Source organism: Ochlerotatus camptorhynchus, unplaced genomic scaffold (assembly GCF_037179485.1).
Source record: "Ochlerotatus camptorhynchus isolate MF236.1 unplaced genomic scaffold, CSIRO-AGI_Acam_v1.1 ptg000361l, whole genome shotgun sequence".
Lineage (NCBI taxonomy): Eukaryota > Metazoa > Arthropoda > Insecta > Diptera > Culicidae > Ochlerotatus > Ochlerotatus camptorhynchus.
The window spans coordinates 12,939,461-12,964,525 of record NW_027040849.1 but is presented as its reverse complement, the minus strand read 5'-3'; the positions used below and the strand labels follow the sequence as shown (position 1 = coordinate 12,964,525).

The 25,065-nt window shown below is 40.2% G+C and overlaps 1 protein-coding gene across 3 annotated transcripts in view; it reads right to left on the bottom strand.

Moving 5' to 3' along the window:
* Positions 1-25,065, bottom strand: part of LOC135709462 (protein groucho-like) — a 125,507-nt gene that overhangs the window by 42,377 nt on the left and 58,065 nt on the right. For all 3 annotated transcript variants that reach the window (XM_065231814.1, XM_065231815.1, XM_065231817.1), the window contains exons 4-5: positions 14,849-14,912; positions 13,885-13,929 (exon numbers count right to left, since the gene is read on the bottom strand). In XM_065231814.1, the coding sequence (XP_065087886.1) occupies positions 13,885-13,929; positions 14,849-14,912 (109 nt within the window). The remainder of the gene's footprint in view (positions 1-13,884; positions 13,930-14,848; positions 14,913-25,065) is intronic.

The following is a 25,065-nucleotide window of genomic DNA, read 5'->3' as shown; positions in this document are numbered from 1 at the left end:
CTGGAGAATTTCAAGGTAATTCCGAGGAAAACTAAAAGAAAATTTGATTCGGAAGATAACTTCATCGAGATTATGAGGAAATCTCCGTTGAATATGGTATGGACTATTTTGAGGTCTTCAGAACTACTTGAAAGTTCTCAAATTTTTCGTGAAGTTAATGAAACCGCCTTGAAGTTCTTTAGCAGTTTGATAAACTAGCCTGATGCTCACAATACTTCTCCTCAAATTCTGAACTTTATAGAACTTCCTATGGATCTCCTTTAAAGGTTTAAAAAGTCACTGAAATTGTGTCGACTTCTTTAAAATTTATGTGACTTCTCTAATGCTGACGGAACTACTCTGAGGTTCTCTGTTTTTTTTTTCTGAAATTCTCAAAACTTCTATTAAGTTTTTGCAGTTCTCATGAAGCTTGTTGTACTGCTGTGAATTTAATTATATTGTTCTAAAAATGTTTAAGCTTCAGCAAACTTTTGAACTTATGCGAAGACCTCAAATAACTTTCTAACGTCTATGAAGTCAGCTGGAAATCTGGTAACAGCTTAAAATTCCGCACTAATTTTCTTAAACTAATGGTACTGACCTCCTCCTGAAATGTCTCCAATTTTCGGAGCTTACTATACTTCTTTCAAATGCTCCCGCATTTTTCTAATGTTCATCAAATTTCCTGAAGTTCGTGGATCTCATATTAAGCTCCATAGATTTCTATGATGTAATGTTTCAGAAGACCACTGTCATTCTGTGAAGTTTAAGAAATTTATTTTTAATTTCTGGAACTTTTGTGATTCCGCAATTTTCATGGAATAAGAACGAAATAATTAATACAGTTCTATGATTTTCACTGAAGTTCTCAAGATTTTTCTGAAGTTCATAAAGCTTCCCTTAAATTATCGACACTAATTTAAAACTTCTTCAATAGTCTAGACTTTCCTGGTGCCTAAACGATTGCTGAATGTCTTTAAAGTTCTCTAGACTGCCCTGAATTTATCAGTATTTTTTAAGAACCCACAACTTTACTAAAATCAATTAATTTGCCTTGAAGTTTCAAAAAATTTCCTTAAGTATTATAACCATTATTAACACTCGCTAATTGTCCCTGAACTTATCAATGCTTACCTGAAGTTCTCTAGATTTGTTTGATAATGCAGCAAATTGTCTGATGTATATGATGTATACAGGGGAAATGGCTCTAGTGTTGGCCTATGGATCTAAGATTGGGCCCATCGCTAAAAATCAGCTATTTATCAATTTTATCTAGATGAACGCGTCATTGGGACGGTAATAATGGATATTTCTATTGAAAATTTAGTGGATTGCTGAATTTATGTATGGGCCCAAATTAGGAACATTTGGGCCGACATTACATCCATTTCTCCTATATTCATAATTTCCTGACGCTTCTGACGTTTTCGGATCAATCATAGAATTCTTGGAATACCCTATAATTCCACGGAACTCCTTGTAAGTCGCTTCAAATATGCTTAAGTTAATGGGATTATTCTGAAGCTATCTGATCGTCCTCGAAGTACTCGGAACTTCGCGGAATTCAATTAACCTATCTAAAATATCTAAATTTAGATCTCTGGAATTTCTTGAAGATATCGATGCTTGCTAAAAGTTCTCCCTTTTTTTTAATGGAACTTCGTTGACGTCAACTTAGCTAAATTTTTGCATTTTTTTTTAATTTCTTGAAATCTCCATGATATAACACCCTTAAAACACTTTCACGCTTTCCGGATGTCCATAAAATTTGTGTCACGTTCAAGGAATACCCTCGGATTTTTGCTGAAGTTTTCGGAAATTTACTGAGTTTCTCGAAACTTCTTAGAGATTTCAAATATTTCCTTGAAATTATTTGGAATGGCCTTTTGATTCTCTGACCTGTCTTGATGTTCTCGAAGCTTCCATAAAGCTCTTAGTTCTATTTAGGATCTCGGTTCTGCTCGGAAATAAATAGAGTTCCCGTAAAAACCTTTAAATTTCCCTGAAATTCTCTAGACTACTGAGAAGTTTCTGAAATATTTCTGAAGTTTTAATTATTCTCTGAAGGTTTCCGTGTTTCCCTGAAATTCCCGGAACATATCAAGGGTTCTCGATTTGTTTTTCAGCACATCATGGAACTATCTTGAATGTATCTAAATTTACGATTATAGATTACTTTGACTATATGTTTAGTATTACTTCTGCGTGAAGTCAACGATTTACATAGTTGAAGATGCTAATTTTAAATAACAGACTGAAGTGGTTATTTTTATACGATAAATGAGGAGGAGATGAAAGTATAGAATTGATAGTTCCGTTTAGAGTACGGTAGTGTAAAAATTGCATATAGAGAGTAGACAGCGAGCTAGGACAACTTTTAGGAAGGTACAAATCGGTTTTATCATCTCTCTTTACCAAACTCCCCCTTGTTCCAGAAGTCTGGACTATAGCTACAGGAACTGCTGTTAAGATATGAAATTCCCCAAAGATTTCTAAACCTAGCTTTTCTGAGGTGCTTAGAACTTCTTAAAAATTAGCAAAATACCCCTCAAGTTTTCTTAAATTTTTCAAGTTCGCTTGACACCTGAGAAGTTCTCTGAAATTCTAGGAACTTCATAAAAGTTTCTGAAAAGTCTCGGATGCTAAAAGAACCGTTTTGAGTTTTTTTTTGTTTTTAATTAATTTATTTGAAATGCTCAACCGAATTAACTTTACAGAGCCGAGGATTCTTGTTCACTATACAATACATCTTAAAACTATAGTCAAAAGGTACAACACAATAAACATTTTATCTTCCGATGTCCAATAAGCCTCCTCCACCAGAACGGGAGCCGCTTCCAATGTTTTCATTCTATGGCAAATTCGCCAACGAGGGTCAGAGCGCTTCCATTGCAGCAATGGACGCAAAACGTGGTCAGTACTCAAACATTCATCACAAAACGGTTGCTTTCCAAAGTCGACAACGCATCGACTGAAATAACTGCTGATGCAGAACAATGAGGAGGACCACACAATGGTTGCTGCCGAGTAAACAGACGATTGCGTGACACACATTGAGAGTGGTCTGCTTCTGTCGACAGCCGAGTGAACACTGTTTTGAGGTTCTTACAGCTTCCAGTAAGTTTCCCATAGTTTCAGCGTGTTAACTTCCCTTATGTTCCTGCAGTTTGTTTATAGAGCTTCACTGAAATTCTCAGCATTTCCTTTCATTCCTCAGAATCAGTGATGGAAAAGTTCACAAAAACTCTCTATGACTCGCGAACTTTTCCCTTTGTGAACTTTGTGAAATATCGTGAACTTTTCCAACACTGCTCAGAACTTCTCCTAAGTTCCTACAATGGTTGTAAAATTAATGGGACTGCAATGAAGATTTCTATTCTTTCATAAATTTAACTACGAACTTGAAATAAATCATTTATTTTTTACTTAATTCTGGCACTTTGAATATTTTCAATATCTTGAACTTGTACATGGGATACGAAACTTCAAGCCATTGAATATTTTTAGATCTTTGACTTACTTACTTGGAAAACTCAGGTAATTTTTTCCAGAAAAATGAGCGGCACACATCAAGTAGAAGAGTTTTCCAAAGTGTGGTGAAAATTACAATCCCGCCCATAGTGAAAATATGCCACTTTTTACAATTTGCATACCTGCCGGTAATCAGCCTGTTTACTGTACTTAATATAACAAAATCAAAATTTGGTACATCTATAAGAATCTACATTTAAAAAAAACCTTCGAATTGACGTTCTAAGATAACGAATAGTTTATTTTGTTGTAGAGTAATCTCTTCTGAAAGTTGAATTTTTTTCAAAATCTCGAAAATCCAGGGTTGTAGCCCAGAAGGATCTAGGCAGTTTAGAGCAAAATAAAAAAAAAAGCATTTGTTCAGAATGCCAAAATAAGCGTATTGCTCAAGTTTGGCTCAAATCGGTGGTGTACTCACTTGAGCTCATATAGAGAGTAGAAAGCGAGCAGAGGTCAATTTTGAGGAAGGCACGAATCGGGTTGATCATCTCCTTTACCAAACTCCCCTGCCTTACTCTAACAGAACTATTCACTCTATACTGTCATTTAAGCTTGATATTTGACGTGAAGCTTCTCCAACTATATAAATCGTTAACTTCACGCATGGAGTAATGCAAACATGATTATTTTTTTTTCTATGGTTTGTTTTTTCCGTCGATCTTGTTTTCCGTGCTGAGCACCAATGCTACCGACGTGCCAGGAAGGCAGCTCCCACACCTAGACCCTACCTATCGACCCATCAACTCATGAACCGGATACCAACGGCTTTACTTCCCATCCGAAGGAAGGCGTGATCAGAGATGTTATGCCTCAGAACATCCCGGCGGCGCCGACTGGGATTGAACCCAGGCCTGTTGGGGTGAGAGGTAATCACGCTTACCACTACACCACCGGCGCCGTTGCAAACATGATTAGTTAAAGTATGAATTTAATAGTATCAGATGCCACAAACAGAGCAAGGAGGCACGTATGTTACAAAATGTTAAAACTAAAAATACTCACTAACTAGTGCTAAAACTGGCTCACATACCCTAGTGCTGTTGGCCCCAAGACCATGAAAATCATGAAAATCGGTACTAATCAATGTTTACCATTGTAAAACCAAGATTAAAGGCCTATTCTTATTTTTTTTCTAAAAACTAAATTTAATAATCTTTCATTTGACCTTTTGATCTAAAAAATCGGTCTAGTGGTTTAAACGTTATGATCTAAAAAAACGGAACACGGAAAGGACCACCCTAATGGCGATGGTACAATTGTTACAAAATTCTAATACATAGGGGAAATGGCTCTAATGTTGGCTTATGGATCTAAGATTGGGCCCATCGATGAAAATCTGCTATTTATCAATTGTATCTAGACGAACGCGAACTAATGGATATTTTTGGTTGCTATTGAAAATTTAGTCGATGCTGAATTTAGGTATGGGCCCAAATTAGGAGCATTTAGGCCGACATTACATCCATTTCCCCTACTCTAATTTTTTTTTAATGGAATTACGTTATTTACATGTTGATACGCATTTGTTGGTTAAACGTTAAATATGCCAAACATCCATTCGGTCCAAATACGACCACCCTGATTCGCGTATTTCGTCCAGAAAACCCTACCACTGACATTAATCTGCCCCATCAATCTTAGGTGCTTGCTGCAGCCAACGCTTAGAGTCGTCTTTGGAAGATACTAATTCACTCTAAACCTCTTCCAGCAACTTCTGTGCAGGGATAGCAACTCCCGTGTTCTGAATCTGCTACCCAGAATTGGTAGGTTGATTTCCCCCATGCACCTTTCAACCACCGAGTATGAAACGACGACGACGGTCGGATGGTCGGTCTTGAATTATGCACGTTCTTCTCAACAACAACAAGAAGAAGACCGCAAGACTGAGGACGGCCGGAGGGGAGGGGGAGTAACGCCCCGGAGTACAATCGCGATAAACACAGTCGATGCGATGGTGGTACCCGACCGAGACCGGCGAATATTCACGCACGGTTGAAGTCATGACTCAGCCATTAAGTGGTGTTACCTCAACAGTCTCTGCTCGTCATCCTCCTCCTCCTCCTCCTCCTCCAAGCCGACGCCGACTGTTCCACATTCCAGCTCTGCTGTACGACGATAAGCATGGCTGATGAGCTCACTGGTTCGGAAACAGCGAGTGTGTGATGCGGAGAGTGTCGAGGTAGCTGGTTAAGCTAATTATTAACATCTCACAGCTCCTCACACGGAAGAGGCTATACGACGAGCGAACGGAGCTAATGAGTGAGTGTGTGTGTGTGCCTTTCGTCAGACGGAGTTGAAACATTGTTGCAAGTGCCGAGGGACGTACCGAAGTTCTTGGCTAGCCGGGGGGGAAGAACGACCAACTTTCGCATGTACTAGTTCGCCTGATTGATGTACTCTCCCACTGCGCGCACTCGATGGATGATGGTGGCAGACATCGGGCACCTTTGGAGGCCTCCCTGGTGGGAGCATGGCATTAAATTGCATGTGAAACAGATTATTTTGCCATTTATCTTCTTGCGGGTACGCGGTAATTGGCTCGATGTTGCTGCAGCTGCGATTGCCACTGCATCGAAAGTGTGAACCGGCGTTGAAAGCTCCGGTACTCTAATTAAAACATTTTTCATTCCGTGCTCGAGCTGCATTCAAAAAAATGGATTACCAACACGCATAACCTGCCTGCCTGCCTGCCTGCCGCGTCGACGTACCATGGTCAATTTATTGACCATTATCTAAACCCCCCTCCAGCCGTTCGTTGCTCAGAAAAAGTATCACATTTTAAGCCGCAGGCAGCGATCGGTTTCTTGTTATTCCTATTATGTTGCGCCTTGTTTGCAATCGAAATGTACAACCCCGCACATCCACTGTCTACACAAATCCGATCCGACGCGCTGCGCTCCGAAACTAATTAGATAAATACGATTGAATCGGAAATATTAAATTACTTCTATACACCCCCCCTCTCGTTGGCACCGCTTTTGTAGCGAAATCGGCACCATTTGTACATCGCTAGACGATTCCATGAACAAGCAAATCCGTCGGCGCGGAACTGGTTTCCATTTCAGACCGACTCGCATGCATTCAGCTTGGACTACGGCGACTGACAGCGACGGCAACGCGGCGGCCGGGGATTAGTTTACAAATTAGAACTATTTTTACGACAACTGCAAAGGTGCGTGGTCGGTGCTACACAGGTGACACGCGACGACCCAGGTCGAATGTGCTTAGGTTGTAGGTTGTTGTGTTTTGGTGAGCAGCACTCAGGTTCGCAATGTCAGTAGAGACAAAAGGCACCGTGTTGTAGTAAGCGGATTATTTCCCCTCAAAGGAGATCCGATCCGTACCGACGTGTGGTGGATCGTTGTTGCTGCAATGCACTTGGTTTGGAGGGTGGCTACAACAGCTTGTGGCCGCAGAAGGTTCCAGAAGAGAAGAGCATTGAACGCAAAGAAGCGAAAGCACGAAAATTAGGCAAAAACTAAGTCTTCTAGAGAAACACTTTCAGAGCACTCCCTGTTAAATTTTGAAGAATCTTGGGATATGTCCAAAAGAACCCGAAGTAAATTCTAATGAGTCTAGAACAGCGTTTTTTAATCTTTAGGTCGCGACCCACTGGTGGGTCGCAGAAGTTCAGCCAACTTGGTCGTGTTTTTAAAATTTCATGAGAAATATATTTGAATTAACAATATTTTAGCATAATCCAAACTAAATTACAATAGCAACCTATTTATTTTCATTATTTGCTAGGATTAAAATGGCTCACATTTCAAAATGCAGTCGACTTTCCACAATTCGATGTTTGCGAAATCAATATAAAGTTCCATAGTAAAAATTATGTTCATTGCTATCATTTCTTTATTTAACGTCGGTCTCTGTTCCGCAATCTGGTGCCGATCACCGATCCATTGCACACTGGGCCAGGAATGCAATCTAGCGGAGCAAAATTAATAACTCCGAAACAAAGCATTTCCGTAACTTGATGTCTTCGGCAGAGTTTCTCATCATAATAAGGACCATCTATTGAAATAAACAAATAGTTCAAAGCTCTTCCGCAAAGATGGCGCCACAATCTAACTTCTTTCTCTGACGTTTTGGAGATTTGATGTCTTTGGCAAAGTTGTTTATCTTGACAAAATAAACAACTCTTTTGAAGATGTAAAATTTCCACCGCCTCTTGGTTCCGAGTTATATGTAGTTAAAGAAAAAATGTCGAAAATATGGTTGTTTCTTTTTGTTTCGGTTATTTTGCCTACAACCATATAATGTTATATTTTTCTCTTATGCAAATGTATAAAATAAATATTTTTTTCTGAAGAAACATACTGGTTTAAGTTTCTAATTTTTAAACTTTAATATCTCCCAAAGCGCAAAAAATCTTAACCCAAAATTTTCAGCAAAAAATAATCAATACTCGATAAACAAAATATCAAAATTTGAGAGAGGTATACTTTGGTGTTTATGAGATTTCATCATTTTAGTGGAAAATGTTTTTATTTTCTATGACTTTTTTTTAATGCATTGAAATGGTGTTTTGAAGATTTGACAACTTAGGCAGAGTTGTTTATCTTGAGTCAGTCAGTCAGAATTCCATAGCCTACTGTTTTCGAGTTATATGCATTCAAATAATATATTTAAAATTAAAACACTTATTTTCACATTTTTTCTGTAATTCCATAAAAACAATTTTGTCATTTCAATGCGTTAAAAAAAGTTATTGATAAAAAAAAAAACATTTTCACTTAAAATTATAAAATCTCAAAAACACCAAAATAAACCTCTCACAAATTTAGATATTTTCTTTATCGAGTATTACTTAATTTTTGCTGAAAATTTCAGGTTGCGATTTTTTGCGCTTTGGGAGATATTAAAGTTAAAAAATTGTTGTTTTTTTCGTTTTTTTCGACCAATATCAGCTGTGATTTTCGATTCCAAAAATCAATCAGCATCCATTCTAGAGTCTGTAACATTCCGAAATTCATGTCAGCATTCCGGATGAAATTAAAATGGTGGATTTCAACCTAAGATGGCTTCCACAAATCCAATATGGCGAACCAAAATCCAAAATGGCGTCATCCAGACAGCGGAGTATTTACGGAGTAGAAGCGGAAAATCAACATCCGCCGCTATTTTAACATTCAATATCGCGGACCAAAATCCAATATGGCGGCCTCTAAACAGCGTACACTGGAGTCGCTTTTTACGCGGTTTTTTTTTTACACGGTTTTTTTTACGCGGTTTTTTTTTACGCGGATTTCGGAATTTACGCGGTTTTTTTTTACGCGGATTCCGGAATTTACGCGGTTTTTTTTTACGCGGATTTTGGTTTTTTTTTACGCGGATTTCAGAATTTACGCGGTATATCGCTTTTTACGCGGTTTTTTCTTACACGGTCTTTTTTACTCGGTTTTTTTTTACGCGGATTTCGGAATTTACGCGGTTTTTTTTTACGCGGATTCCGGAATTTACGCGGTTTTTTTTTACGCGGTTTTTTTTTACGCGGGACGTATCACCCGCGTAAAAAGCGACTCCAGTGTATATGCATATAAACTCATGCAATATGGATATCTACGGAATGGGCTTGATGAGTTGAAGCGTAAAATCAACATCCACCGCCATTTTGGAATTCAAGTTGGCGAACCGAAATCCAATATGGCGGCTTCCGGAGAGCGCATCTAAACCCATGCAATATGGGTATCTATGGAATAGGCTCAATGAGTAAAAGTGGAAAATTGACATCCGCCGTCATTTTGGCATTCAAGATGGCGGACCAAAATCCAATATGGCGGCCTCTAAACAGCGTATATGCATCTAAACCCATGCAATATGGATATCTACGGAATGGGCTTGATGAGTTGAAGCGTAAAATCAACATCCACCGCCATTTTGGGATTCAAGATGGTGGACAAAAATCCAATTTAGCGGCTTCCAGAGAGCGCATCTAAACCCATGCAATATGGGTATCAACGGAATAGGCTCGATGAGAAGAAGTGGAAAATTGACATCCGCCGCCATTTTGGCAATCAAGCGGCGGACCAAAATCCAATATGGCGGCCTCTAAACAGCATATATGCATCTAAATCCATGCAATATGGATATCTACGGAATGGGCTTGATGAGTAGAAGTGTAAAATCAATATCCATCGCCATTTTGGAATTCAAAATGGAGGACAAAGATCCAATATAGCGGCTTCCGGATAGCGAATATGCATCTAAACCCATGCAATATGGGTATCAACGGAATGAGCTCGATGAGTGGAAGTGTAAAATTGACATCCGCCAACATTTTTTAATTCAAGATGGCGAACCGAAATCCAATATGGCGGCTTCCGGAGAGCGCATCTAAACTCATGCAATATGGGTATCTACGAAATGGACTCGATGAGTAGAAGTGTACAATTGACATCCACCACCATTTTGGAATTCAAGATGGTGGACCGAAATCCAATATGGCGGCTTCCGAAGAGCTAAACCCATGCAATATGGGTATCTACGGAATGGGCTCGATGAGAAGAAGTGGAAAATTTACATCCAACGCCATTTTGGAATTCAACATGGTGGATCAAAATCCAATATGGCCTCTAAACAGCGTAAATGCATCGAAATCCATGCAATATGGATATCTACGTAATGGGCTTGATGAGTAGAAGTGTAAAATCAATATCCATCGCCATTTTGGAATTCAAAATGGAGGACAAAAATCCAATATAGCGGCTTCCGGATAGCGAATATGCATCTAAAACCATGCAATATGGGTATCAACGGAATGAGCTCGATGAGTGGAAGTGTAAAATTGACATCCGCCAACATTTTTTAATTCAAGATGGCGAACCGAAATCCAATATGGCGGCTTCCGGAGAGCGCATCTAAACTCATGCAATATGGGTATCTACGAAATGGACTCGATGAGTAGAAGTGGACAATTGACATCCACCACCATTTTGGAATTCAAGATGGCGGACCGAAATCCAATATGGCGGCTTCCGAAGAGCTAATATGAACCTAAACCCATGCAATATGGGTATCTACGCGATGGGTTCGATGAGTAGAAGTAGAAAATTGACATCCAACGCCATTTTGGAATTCAACATGGCAGATCAAAATCCAATATGGCGGTGTCTAAACAGCGTATATGCATCTAAATCCATGCAATATAGGTATCTACGGAATGGACTCGATGAGTAGAAGTGGAAAATTGACATCCGCCGCCATTTTGGAATTCAAGATACCAGACCAAAATCCAATATGGCAGCCTCCGGACAGCGTATATTCACTGCTTATTTGGAAGATTGCCTTGTAAGTTTTCTGGCTGAATGTCGGAGATTCGTGAGCATTCCTGACGTTGCTTAAATTTACGACACGCATCAGAAATGCTTGTGAATATTTGAGGTGGACACAAGGGTGAACAAAAAGGTGAACGCCTAAGCTTTTTCACATTCATATCGCTATGAAGAAGTGTTGAGGGAATTTATATCTGTAACTAGGGGAAATGACGGCTTCGGCATGACAGACTATTTTCGACAACCCAAATTGAAACACAATGCATGCAAACGATTCTTTAAGCTTTCAGCTTCAATTTGACTATATTTTTACCACTGAGAAAAAGCAATCTAGCAGAGTTTTCTTGAAATGAAACACACGCACTACAAATTGTAGCTGATTTCGAGTTGCCGATAATAGAACAGCAGATTTACATGCAGTTCAAATGGAACGGTTGCCGAAGAAAAACTGGTTGCCGACAATACTCACTCTCACTAGAGAAAATTGGAGCTTTGTAAAAGCGTTTCAAAACAGTTTTTAACAATTCTTTCGACTGAAATTGTTAAAGCAGCTGGCAGCAAAATATTGTAAACAAACCAATACTGCATATGTGTGCGTTCCATAGAGAAAAAGTCTATAGAAAGAAGGTCGCTGCTTAGGTTGCCGAGAATACGTAAATTCTCCTATATCCAGTTCGTTGATAAACTGGTTAAGATGTTATACTTAATTATCTTAAAGATAAATCGCCCAGCTCAAACCTTTGTAGGGGTAAGCGGTGGGACCATCATGATCAAAACAGATGAAAATGTTTCATGTTTTGGTAAATTGTCACTCAAAACAAAAGCAATCACAAAAGGAATTACGTGACCTAATATGGACCCTCATTTAATTGACACCTTCTAACAAACTTTATACGGAAATGTATTTTCCCCTTTTTTTCGAATAGAATTAGACCAATGTTTTCCATGAATTGAGAGCAAATGAATTGTAAAAGATGAATTCCGATGGAATTTACAAGGAAATCGTTCCAACTTTCATGTAAAATTAAACAAAGCCATAAGTGGGCCCCGTAACGTGGGTAGATCACTGTGTCATGGTACGTTACGGGATTTAATATTTTCCACCTCCTAGCCTTTGTTACTTTTTATACCTTGTTGATAGTGACAAGACTCGGCTTTGTCCACCGAGAATGATCTTGAAACAACGAAAAAATGAGTTAGTTAGTCTTCATCTATGTGATTTCTAATCTTCTATTCGTTGTTCCCTAGGTTGAAGTGCTTAAGACTAGGGTTCTGATGCATGGTCATTATCGGTGTCACCCTCCAAAGGGGCGCGCAGAATATGTAAAAAAAGAGGGGCTTCGGATGTTAATCTAGAACATATATAGAAGTAGCAGACATGCTTTGCAGTGCCAGGTACTCTATTTTGTAGTCTGTGAGAGGGAAATCACAAATAGAGTGTCTTCAAAATACATGGCATGTATTGAGATTGGGCTCAAATTTCAAAAGAATTTTCTCTCTCAAATTTGAATTTGTTGGCTCTCTGGGGACTGGTAGTAAAGCGAGTAAAACTGTATGGGGAAAACAATTTTTATTTAATAATAAAAGGGAAATAAGAGAACGACAAAGTCCATGAAAGATTATTTTAGGCTGTCGTTCACTTTTGATGGCCTGAATATGCATCGAAAGCGAATGATTCCCACTGCTCTCAATTTCTATATGGAGATTTTTATTACTTCCTACCAGCGGAGCGCCATCTCTGTGGAAAATGGCCTGACTATTTGATTCATTGTCAAATTGATGAAACACTATCAAACACAACACCATGGGCTTTGTGTTCCAAAATGTAGTTGACTACATGTAAGGTGAGGTACCTGCAGTGTGTCTCATGCTCCAAAACCGATTGACCAGTTCTTAAGAACACCATCTATACATATAATAATCTGGAAGGGATTTACTCACCTCATGAATCAAAATTTCGACGTATGAATTGCCAGTTTACAAATATCTCATGCATGGAATTTTCTACACTCTAGTCAGGTAACACAATTGAACATGAGCGAAGCAAGCCATCTTCCTCTACACTCTCACCTTCAGCCAACACCCAATAGACACGCCAAGAAGTTCATACCCCACAATGTTTCTATGCATGCAATCATTGCAAAGAGCCTTCATCCCACCTCATCCGCTATCTCTCTCTCTCTGGCTCTTCACTTAACAGCGTAGAACAGTGCCAGTGTCTATTTGTGCCGTGAAAGCCGCGCCGCACCGGAGCAGACCTGTTTCCAGCACTACAACCTAATAGCACCACCGCCACCACCATCAGGTCGTCCGGCAACGGGAGGCACTATAATGGGATGCTACATTAAAATAGCCTATTATGTTAGTTTAATGCGATTTAACATAATGATTATTATGTTATAATTCAGATCGGAGCTCGGTCGGTGTGCTTTGCTTCGACAACCCTCAGCTACCTTTGCGCTGTTATGCAGGGAGAGCAGGAGAGGTGTTGAAATCGTGAAACCAGCAGCTCTTCACGGAGTTCACTGAGGTGTACGGACGGATGCGGAGAACACTGAAGCTTCAAGACAGAGACACAGCTAGACGATGAGATGATATCTCGCTATTGAACATCCGTTGAAGCGGAATCGGATTTTAGCTACCACGGTGCTCCATTCTCAAGCCGGTACTTATCTAGTGGTTCCTGTGTATGTGTTTGTGAGTTGGATGGAGATCATCATCATCGTCATCTACTTCTTCGAAGAAAAGGGGGAAATGGAAAGTTTGTTGCACTGTCTGTCTGCTTGTCTGTCTACAATGGAGCGGACGGAAATCCAGGTGTTGAAACACGCGAGCGCAGCCCTAATGGGACGCTGCAACCGGATTCGGATTTTCACGCATCGATGGGAGATTATCGTCAACTGTTGTCAAAAGTGGTACTCGATTTCGCCTGAATTCATACATAAGTTCTATTGTTTGCTAATGTCCGTGAATGGAGTGGCAATGCAAGGCTTCGTTATCTGGGTGGAAGCGTTGATGACGAACAACGACCAACGAACGAACTTGAGCAAATAAGATAGCATTATTGAAATGGGAATATTAGGACTAGTTTACATACCTGTTTGTGCATTTCCACATTGAGACCGTAGGACATCTCGTAGTACTGAAAGCGATAGGATCGAATTTGAGATTGTTAATAACTTAATATTGAACTAAACTGATTTGTTTCGAAACATTCACTGCCTAAGCGGTTTACAGAACGGTGAGATTTTTATCATGAGAAACAGCTCGCCCTTATTCCACTTGGTTGGTTGGTCGTCTTCATTAAAAATATTTTCAGCCAGATGCGTGAACGACATATCAGCTTTAAAACACACTTTTCAGCGCACTCAAATCACGTTCGATTCCCTCCCCCTATCAGCGCACTCCAACCAACCAACCAACCAGTGCTGAAAATCATTCCAACAACGAATCAAACATCGCTGCCGTCCTGCAGCTAATTAAAAACAGGAAATTATTTTCCCATCAGCCGTGTTTACTACTATCGGACTATCTCTTTCTGCGACACATCAGACAGCACGCGCGACATTGACAAACAATCGGAATCACTTTATCAGCGTGTAATATAATACTATGTAGGAAGGTACCATCATTTCGGTCGCAGGGGGAAAACAAATTCCCAACAATGCCACCAATGCACCATTTCGCGACACCTTTTGTCATACCGAAGTGTTTTATTTTTTACATTATCACGATTTTGTTGCAATTTATTCAGCCCACCAGAAGGCCTGCCTATAAATGTATGTTTCGTTGTTATTTTTCAATCGAACCCCCCATCCGGGGGGTTCATCCACGCGAAGCACGTGTTTGAAATATTTGAAATGGTTTCGAATTCCATTTCCTGTGCATTTCGGTTGCATGCCGCAATGCCACTAGCTCATATTAATTGTCATCAGTCACGAAAAAAAAATCAATCGATTTGTGCCCGCTTTTTCCGAAACCCCACCACCGCTCCTGTGAAATGAAATGTTTCGAAACAAATAGCAGTTACTAACGACGAGCATAAATGAAGCCAAACTTACCATCACATAGTGCCGCTGCATTTCCGTTTTTTCCTGAGCTAATTTTTCACATTCCATTTTTAAACTGGGTTCCGGCGGGAAAATTACGATGCGGGTCCACGCGCAAATATGGTGGAAGGAGCGAAAAAGAAGAAAAAAGAATGTTAGCAAATGTTTCATTTTCTCGAGTTCTTAGCTGAAAAAAAAAGAAAAAGGAACAGTGGGGCGATAGGGATAGAGTATTAGGGGAGAACCAACTGTGAAAAAGTGATTACATTGGGGCAGGGGGATAGGAAAATCGAATCGAAGGAAACAAACTTTTTTTGTGAAATCAATTACAGTAAAGTGAATTTGACGGCTGCCAACGAGTGAAAAAAAGGGAGCGGGGTGAGTTCGGATAGAAACAGGAAACAGGGAGTGAAAGGAAATTTTAGAAAATGGAAAAAAATAATGATGAGTTGACGTGGCACATGGTAGCCTGGCTCTGCCCTCCCGTTCCATTCCTTTCGATTCGATTTTGTTTAAGTTGATGTTGGATAGGTTAAAGGAGGTAGACCAGTTCAAAGAGGTCGAAATTGGATGTGGTAAGAAGCTATGACCAGAATGGAAATATTTAAATATCATTGGATTTTATGGATTTAGGAATCTCGTAGGCACCTTGAATTCAGCAAAAAAAGGCACTTTTCATAATTTCGTTTTCTGCAAACTATTACTTAGAAATTCCAAATGCTTACAAAAATTAGAAACAGCATTTTAGTTTAAAGCGTTGTTTAGACAGTGTTGTTTATTTTTGGATTAAAGGCTTTAGTGCCGTGTTACCGAGCTCTAAATCTCACTGTATCAGAGTTTTGTTTAATTTTTTTCCTTAATTTGTTTTCCGTACTGAGGACCAACGCTACCGACGCCAGGAAAGCAGGTTCCACACCTGGACCCTACTTTCTTTTCGAAGGAAGGCGTGATCAGAGATTGTATGCCTCCCAAAATCCCAGCAACGCCGACTGGGATTGAACCTAGGCCCTTTGGGGTGAGAGGCAATCACGCTTAACACCACCGCCGACACCGCTAATAACATTTATCTTGAACATCATGCAATGATTTACATTCTTATGGACGACTTGAGTCAGGATGACATTAGGACGTATTTATATCCTGCAGTATGGCTGCACTGGATGTGTCTGCAGTGGTGCCGCTTTTATTGTTCGTTCACAGTAGCTGAGCATTTGTCTCCTAATTATATTGCAATCACGCAATCGATGGATACGATTCAACAACCGTTTTAAATTTAATGACTTTTTCTACATTATTTGTGATTGCTTGGAGCATGGAAAACGGGAAAAGAAAAATTGAATCTCTGAATCGACCTTTTCCGAATTATATGAAACTTTGCCTAATTGTTTGTTACGGGAAATGATAGACATTTCTGTTGAAAAGCGGCCATTTTAGATCTGGTAAAATTTTCAAATCAGTGTTAATTGTTTCAAAATATGTAGCACGGAAACGCCATTTCTGATCAAAATGACAGCCAAGACGAAGTTGTAGAGAAATAATTTCCATGTGGCAAAAATAAACAGAAATATGTTAAATTTTTAATTTTTAAATTAAATATTTAAAAAAAATGAAAACTCATAGGGTAAATGTCGGCTTCGGCACCCATTGACTGTTTTCGGCAATCAAAATTTAAACGTTAATTTCACTATGTTTTACCATCAACACACTTCCCTGAATGTATCCAAATGATTCTTTAGTCTTTCAGCTTCAATCTGATTATATTTGTAGGACCGAGCAATCCTTTTATGCCAGATTTTTCTTCAAATGAAGCATACGTAATACAAAATGGGGCTGATTTCGAGTTGCCGATAATAGAACAGCTGGTTAACACGCAGTTCTAATGGGAAGGTTGCCGAAGAAAAAGAGGCTGCCGACAATAGTCACACTCACCTGAGAAGTTTAGAGCGTTGTAAAAACGCTTTCAAACAGTTTTGAAGAATTCTGTCGATTGGAATGGATAGAGAAGCAAGCAGCAGATGAATTGAAACAAACAGGCACGTCATATATGTGCGTGACGCTGTGAAAATGCTAATAGAAGTGCGGACGCTGCTTAGATTGACGAGAATACGTAAATTCCCCTATATAATTTTTTCTTCGCTTGATTTTTTTTATTTAAAAAAAAATGTTTCGCAAAAAGTTAAAAAAATTTATGAAAAGCTCAATTTTAAGAAGAAAAATCAAAATCCAAAATAGTCGAATTTAATCAAAAATGTGAATCATTGCCCATAACAAACAAATATGCAAAGTTTAATGCAAATCGGAGAAGGCTGTGTTTTTCCGAATCGTCGAAAGTTCATCGATGATGGCGGGGGGATCTCACTCTCCGACGATGATTCTCTGCTGGATTTTCCTTCTTCTGAGGCGATGAATACCTCTGGTGGTGATGGGTTAGCCACCAATAAGTACACCGGAGAGTATCCAAAGATTAAACGATCTCCACAGCCATCTTCTCCACAAGCACCTCCATTGCCCCTTGCTCCATCCGTTCCCCCGAGAACATCACCTGCCCCCCGCTCTAAGGCATCCACATAAGACTCGAAAAGGGATGGGGGGGGGGGGGGTGTGGTTTCTTCTTTCAACGAAAACAAAAGGTTTTGAAGGTTCATCAGATTTCAAAAGATCTGATTGACCATTTTTCAACCGTGACCGAGATTTTGAAAGTAAGACCAAATAAACTACGTGTTACCGTTAGCAATCGTGTGCAGGCAAACAAGATGGTTATATTTGAGCTTTTTTTTTGGAATATCGAGTATATATTCCAAGTAAAGAAGTTGAAACCGAGGGAGTTGTTACCGAAGCGAGTATAACTCGCAATAATTTCCTGAAAGGCGAGGTTGGTGTCTTCAAGAACACTCACCTCCCGAAAATTAAAATACTAGACTGCAAACAAATGCATTCAGTGTCCCTCGTTAAAACGAAGAAAACTTACACGCTTTCGGACTCGTGTCGTGTGACCTTCGCCGGGTCAGTACTACCAGATTACGTCGCGATTGGGATGATCCGATTACCTGTGCGCTTGTTTGTACCAAAGGCAGTGTCTGTTTTTATCATTTACCATCACACGCAAGGAGTAGCGCTTCAACCAATTCAGTGCCAACATTTCAAAGGGGCGTAATTGTATTTGTAAACAATGGCTTTAGCCGTCGATTTCTCGCGAATAAAAGCTCACTCATGAAAAATAATGACACCAGCAGGTAGAGGAATGTTTCCTTTACCAGCTAGCATTGTTATTTTGGAGAGGTAAGATTTCATTCGCGAGAAATTTACGGGTAAAGTCATTGTTTACAAAAGCAATTACGCCCCTTTGAAATGCTGGCACTGAATTGTAGATGAATTGTGCTGCTTTTGAATATCTTTGCTGTCACGTACGAGCGAAACGAACAAATGAGTTCAAAATACATCAACGAATACGCGTTTGTTGATATTCACCAGTGCTTGATTATCCATCCAACTCAAAATTGTCAAAATCAGAAACGATCTTCAATAGCAAAATAATCAAATTTATTTTGGGCAAAATGATTATTTTGGATATTGTCGACCCTAGAGCCTAAAACCTCGATATTATCATCAATTCAGCATGAGGCAATAATTTTGCATCGATTTGTGTGTACAAACCAATACAACATGTTTTACATCGCTTTATTTGTGAAAACGAAAATATTCATTTTGCATTTGATCCTCAAAATCACCACTACACTACACCAAGCTGAAGACGAATATTAATATTGACAATAACACAGGCGATCATGAAGATACAGTCACGAATGAACAAAAACAAATGTTGACTTCGATACTCAGAGGTTGCCTTGGTCAAGAGAATATTTTTATGTCAAAATTCAAATTCATGTAGGTAGTTGGTCTATCTGTTAAGGTTGTCTTCATTTTCAGCTAAGTTGAGTGTAGAAGGAATGATTTTTATCAGCACTGACCAAAGGTAATGAACTGCACAAAATGAAAGCGACTAGGGCACACTGCGGCTTTCTGTGGTAACAAGCTATGCTGTGATCAATGTGGGAAGAAACATAAGGAGGTTTCTTGTCGTGCCTTCCCAAAATGTCCTTATTGTTTGGAAATTCCGCATGCTTTCACTGATTGTCCAAGATACAAACAGCAGGGAGAAAAACTTCAGCGGTCTTTGAAAGCTCGTGATCAGTTACTCCATCTTCCCGAGTTCCCCCGTGTAGTAACCCCTTCGACCTTCTCTCAGTTGATGACCAGGGCCCTAATGTTGACGGGGGAAGTCATTTCGTTTTCAAAGCCCCACCTAGGAAGCGATCCAAAATTATCACACAACAGCCTCAGGAGGCCTCTCGCATTGAACCTCGAGTCGTCTTGATGAAACCAGGAAGTAGCGGTAATGTTCCGAAAGCCGCTCCACCGGGTTTCAAACCATTGGATGCTAATAGGGACTTTCCGTGGCTTCCAGCTTCTTCCAAGGCTCCGGATATTCCAGTTCCACAGCCATGTTCACGTCTTCTGGAATTGTAGATGGCATTCTCGAAATATTGAATGTGTCTGACTCCATGAGGAACATTATTGTATTGATGATTCCAATGTTGAATACTCTTTTGAATGTCTAAATGGCCAATCCTTCCGTCGATCATCAACTTCAACGTTTAAAATTACTAACGTTTGAGAGTGTGGTAGAGTTTTGTCTGTTCGTGTATCAATTTTAGTTTCTGTCCTCTCATCGTTGTCCCTTCCCAAGCCCCTCTTTTATGTTTCGTTGCAGTTGTAAACAATCACCAGTCATCTCGAGAGAGATCAAGAGCACTTTTCCGTCACTTCAATGCATCTCCCATGGTCAACCGTCGAAAAGCAGCCAGTAAACGGCGGTGGAGATAAATATATCACTCACATCCTTGTGTACCTTTTCCTTGATCCCTTTCCTACATGTTAATAGATTGTAGTCCGTAACCCGCGAGTATTCGGACACCTCTTGTACTAACTCTATTTTTAAGAAACCAGGGCTGGTAGCGATCACTGCTGTCAGAAATAGTTATTTTAGTGACCATGTTGAATAAATTAGTGACCAAATAGTGACTTATAGTTATGAAAATAGTGAAGTACAAAGTAGTACAAAGTGACCTAAGAGAAGGCGCATCAAATAAATGTTTGATGATTTAGACTTTTTTCAATTATCATCTCATAAACACTTATGTACGATATTAACCTTTAAAGCGAAAGATTCAATAGAAAGTTTATAACCAATCCCACGGTATTAGTCACGGTGTCTACTAACTTCAAAAAATCTGGAAAACCGGGAATCTTTAGAATTTTTTTTGCTTATTAAAGTACCTGAAAGTCTCCAAGAATTTAAAAATTTCTTAATAAGGAATATTTAATAAAAATAATGAATTTTAAAATATAGCCATTTATTTTTTTCTCGTTATTTTCATTCACACTTTGAACTTTAAAGATTCACAGTGGATTAATCTTAAGTAAGAAATAAATTTAAAAAAAATAACTGTCCTTCTGTGAAGTTTCCGAAGTTTTACTTAATTTATGGAACTTTTGTGCTCCCGCAGTTTTCATGGAATAAGAACGAAATAATTAATTTATTTTTTTTTTTTTTTAATTACTTTATTTGTACAGGCTCAATTGAATAAACTTTACAGAGCCGAGTTATTCTTTGCGTTATACATTGTTAATGTCTTATATTTAAAGTTAAAGGAACTGGACCGAGTACTCGCGGTCGTCTCGAGGTTAGTGGAGATTTACAATTTTTTGGATGGGAAAAGGGAAGAAGGAGGTTTTAAATGGGGTTTACGATATAACTATTTAATTAATCCTAAAGCATGAAATTATTTCTATTCATCTTGAAAACAAACATTGAAAAAAAAACCCCCCAGACGTACAAAACACAAACTAAACACAAGGTTAATCAAACTTACAATCTAAGGTTAATATCCTTAAAGTAAACATATATGAGTTTCATAAACTCCAGATCGCGTCTAGCCAAAATATCCCGAACTGGAACATTAGGTTGTCTACCTCGAGCCCGAAGGGAATCATAAAAATGTGATCTGACTCCACGATACTCCACACAAGACCAAAGGATGTGATCAGCGTCCTGGTAACCTTGTCCACATTCACAGAGATTGCTGTCTCCCAACCCCACACGGAACAAGTGAGCGTTTAGACAATAGTGATTGGACATGAGACGAGACATCACGCGTATGAAGTCTCGACTCAAGTCCAACCCTTTGAACCATGCAAACTTCGACACCTTAGGGATAATTGAATGTAGCCATCGTCCCAAGCTCCCTTCACTCCATTGATGTTGCCAGCTAACGAGCGACTGCTGACGATAAATAGAGAAAAATTCACTATAGGCGATCTGTCGATCATAAATGTCGCCTTCCATAGCGCCCACCTTCGCAAGTGAATCCGCCTTCTCATTGCCCAAAATTGAGCAATGCGAAGGGACCCACGCGAAGGTGATGATGAAAGAGCGCACGGATAAAGCACTAAGCAGTTCTCGTATTTTCAAGAGAAAATACGAGAAGTGCTTTACCGGCCTAATGGAACGGATAGCCTCGACAGAACTGAGACTATCCGTAAAAATAAAGTAGTGGTCTGGAAGAAGTGAAGCAATTGTTTCCAAGGTGTAGTGAATTGCTGCCAGTTCAGCCACATACACAGAACAAGGAGCTTCAAGTTTTCGAGAGGCGCTATGAAATTCATTAAATACACCAAAACCAGCGGACTCCTCTATTAGAGATCCATCTGTGAAAAACGTTCTTGCAGAATCAACATGGCCAAACTTTGCAGCGTATAATGACGGAGCAATCATAGGACGATGATGCTCTGGAATTCCGCGGATTTCCTGCGTCATTGATAAATCAAAATTCACTGAATTGCCGAAATCGGAGAATATTACACGATTGGGAATATTTCTTGAAGGGCTGACATCCTGTGTTAAATATAGGTAGTACAAAGTCATAAAACATGTTTGAGGATTTAGCTCCAGAAGCTTCTCAAAATTTTCGATCACCAGTGGGTTCATTACTTCGCAACGGGTGAGGAGCCTCAGAGATAACTCTGAAAAACGGACGGATAGTGGCAACATGCCCGCCAGCACTTCGAGACTCATAGTATGAGTCGAGTGCATGCATCCTAACGCGATACGAAGACAACGATACTGGATCCGTTCCAGCTTGATGATGTGCGTTTTAGCTGCCGACTGGAAGCAAAAACTGCCGTACTCTAAAACCGATAAAATCGTTGTCCGGTACAACGTCAGAAGATCTTGTGGATGGGCTCCCCACCACGTTCCGGTAATTGATCGAAGGAAATTGATCCTTAGTTGGCATTTTCTTCTCAGATACTCAATGTGGGATCTCCAGGTGCATTTGGAATCGAACCAGACCCCGAGATATTTAAAAGACATGGAATGAGTGATCGGTTTACCCAAAAGTTGAAGCTTCGGTTGTGCTGGGCTATGCTTCCTAGAAAAAACGACCAACTCAGTTTTCTCCGTGGAGAATTCGATACCTAGCTGAATAGCCCAAGTAGACAAATTGTCCAAGGTATCCTGTAAGGGTCCTTGCAGGTCAACCTCTTTTGGCCCTGTGATAGACACTACGCCGTCATCTGCAAGTTGTCTCAACGTGCAATTGTCATTAAGACAATTGTCAATTTCTCTAACGTAGAAATTGTACAAAAGGGGGCTTAAACATGAGCCTTGGGGGAGACCCATGTAGCTAAATCGAAAAGCTGTAGAGTTTCCATGAGAAAAGCTCATATGTTTTTCTGACAGCAAATTGTACAAAAAATTATTAATTAATGGAGACAATCCACAAATGTGGAGTTTCTCTGAAAGAACTTCAACGGATACTGAATCAAAAGCCCCCTTGATATCCAAGAACACAGAAGCCATTTGCTCTTTCTTAGCAAAAGCTAACTGAATTTCCGAGGAAAGCAACGCGAGACAGTCGTTCGTTCCCTTACCCCTACGGAAACCAAATTGAGTATCTGAAAGAAGGTGGTTCGTCTCAACCCATTTGTCGAGGCGAAAAAGGATCATTTTCTCCATCAATTTCCGAATACACGACAGCATCGCGATGGGCCGATACGAATTGTGATCCGACGCGGGTTTATCAGGCTTTTTAATGGCTATCACCCTTACTCGTCTCCAATCGTCGGGAACAATATTGAGCTCCAAGAACTGATTGTACAAGTTCAACATGCGCCTCTTAGCGACGTCTGGGAGGTTTTTCAGCAAGTTGAACTTGATTCTATGAGATCCCGGGGCAGAATTGCCACACGAAAGGAGAGCGAGTGAAAGTTCGACCATTGAAAAAGGCTGACTGATTTCGTCTACCGAATTCGCGGTTTCGTGAGGAATCAACTGCGACGGCACGGAATCTGGACACACTTTTCGCGCGAATTTAAGAATCCATTGATCCGAGCATTCCTCGCTTTCGTTGTTAGTAGACCGGTTACGCATTCTTCGCGCCGTACTCCAAAGCGTATTCATAGACGTTTCGCGCGACAATCCGTCTACAAACTGCCGCCAGTAACCCCGTTTTTTGGCCTTGATGAGGCTCTTGAGTTCGCGTTCAAGAGATGTGTATGCGTCGAAATGCTCGCGTGTTCCGCGTTTCCGAAAAAGTTTAAACGCGTCGGACTTTTTACGGTAAACCTCCGTGCATTGTTGATCCCACCAGAGCGATGGTGTTTTCTTACGGATTGACGATCGCGGCACCGGTCGTGTTTGAGCTTGAAGTGCGCTGTCGACGATGAGATTAGAGAGGAAATTATATTCCTCCAACGGCGGAAGCTCTTCCACTGACGATACTGTATCGTCTATCGCGGATTGGAACTTAGTCCAATCGATGTTACGGGTTAGATCATACGCGACGTTAACGGATTCTGACGAGTTGAACCCACTGGCAATCGAAATTTTGATCGGCAAATGATCACTACCGTGCGGATCCTGGATTACATGCCAAGTGCAATCCAACGATAGTGAATTGGAGCAAAAGGTGAGGTCTAATCTGCTACCATTCGAGGATGGACCAGCCAAACGTGTTACTTCTCCATTGTTAAGTATTGTCATGTTGAAGTTGTCGCAGAGATCATAAATCAAAGTAGAACGGTTATCATCGTACAGTTCCCCCCAGCCTGTACCGTGGGAGTTAAAATCTCCCATGATCAACCATGGAGCGGGAAGTACCGCACATATGTCGAAAAGTTGTTTGCGATTAACAGAGACTCTAGGAGCAATATATACAGAAGCAATACAAAGGCTCTTATCTTTAATGGTAGCCTGACATGCGACAACTTCAATACCGGGGAATTCGGGAAGATTCACTCTATAGAAGGAATGGCACTTTTTGATCCCCAAAAGTACCCCTCCTCCACGTGAATCCTCACGATCCAATCGAATAATGTTAAAATCGTAAAAAGGGAGATCAATTTCTAAAGAGAGCCATGTTTCACAGAGGGCAAATGCATCGCAATTATTGTTATGGACTAAATACTTGAACGAATCTAATTTCGGAATAAGACTTCGACAATTCCACTGTAGAACAGTGATCAAATCCCCGACCTCGTTTGGAAAATTATCCATCGAAGGAGATGATAGCTGCAAGAAGGGGCCATTTTGAAGTCAATTGCTTCAAGAAGGATTTCACAGTGGGAAGCAATGTGAGGACAATGCTTTTCAGATGATCAGAAATGTTGAGGTATTTGAGAATACCGTCCACAATGTCATCAAATGAGAACAACCCAGATGAAGAAGGGGTTTTTGTTCTTAAAATTGGGGCATCAGGGGTTTTGGATGTCCCCGGAAGTGGTGGAAAATCCTGGGTATAGTCAGTTCTGCGGAATCCAGGAGGAGTAGAAGTCTCCTTTTTTCCACCACTCCTTGATTTAGGCAAGCTGATTTGGGGTTCTTTATTTGCAACAATCCGCGAACGGATGCGCTTTCGTTTCCGTGCAGAACCTTCCGGAAAACTGAAAGAAGTTCCCTCCTCAGCCAAGTCAGAGTCAGTCTCGTCATCTGACAAAAGAGAAAAGGGATTTTTGTCATTGGTCGATGGCGTGGCTATCTTAAGCATTTCTGCAAAAGACCGCCTGGAACGTTCCTTAAGGGAGCGTTTCATTTTGTCCCCGAGCTGTTTGTACGCCGGACACGACGAGAGAGCATGAGGAGGAGTTCCGTTGCAGTACACGCATTTTGG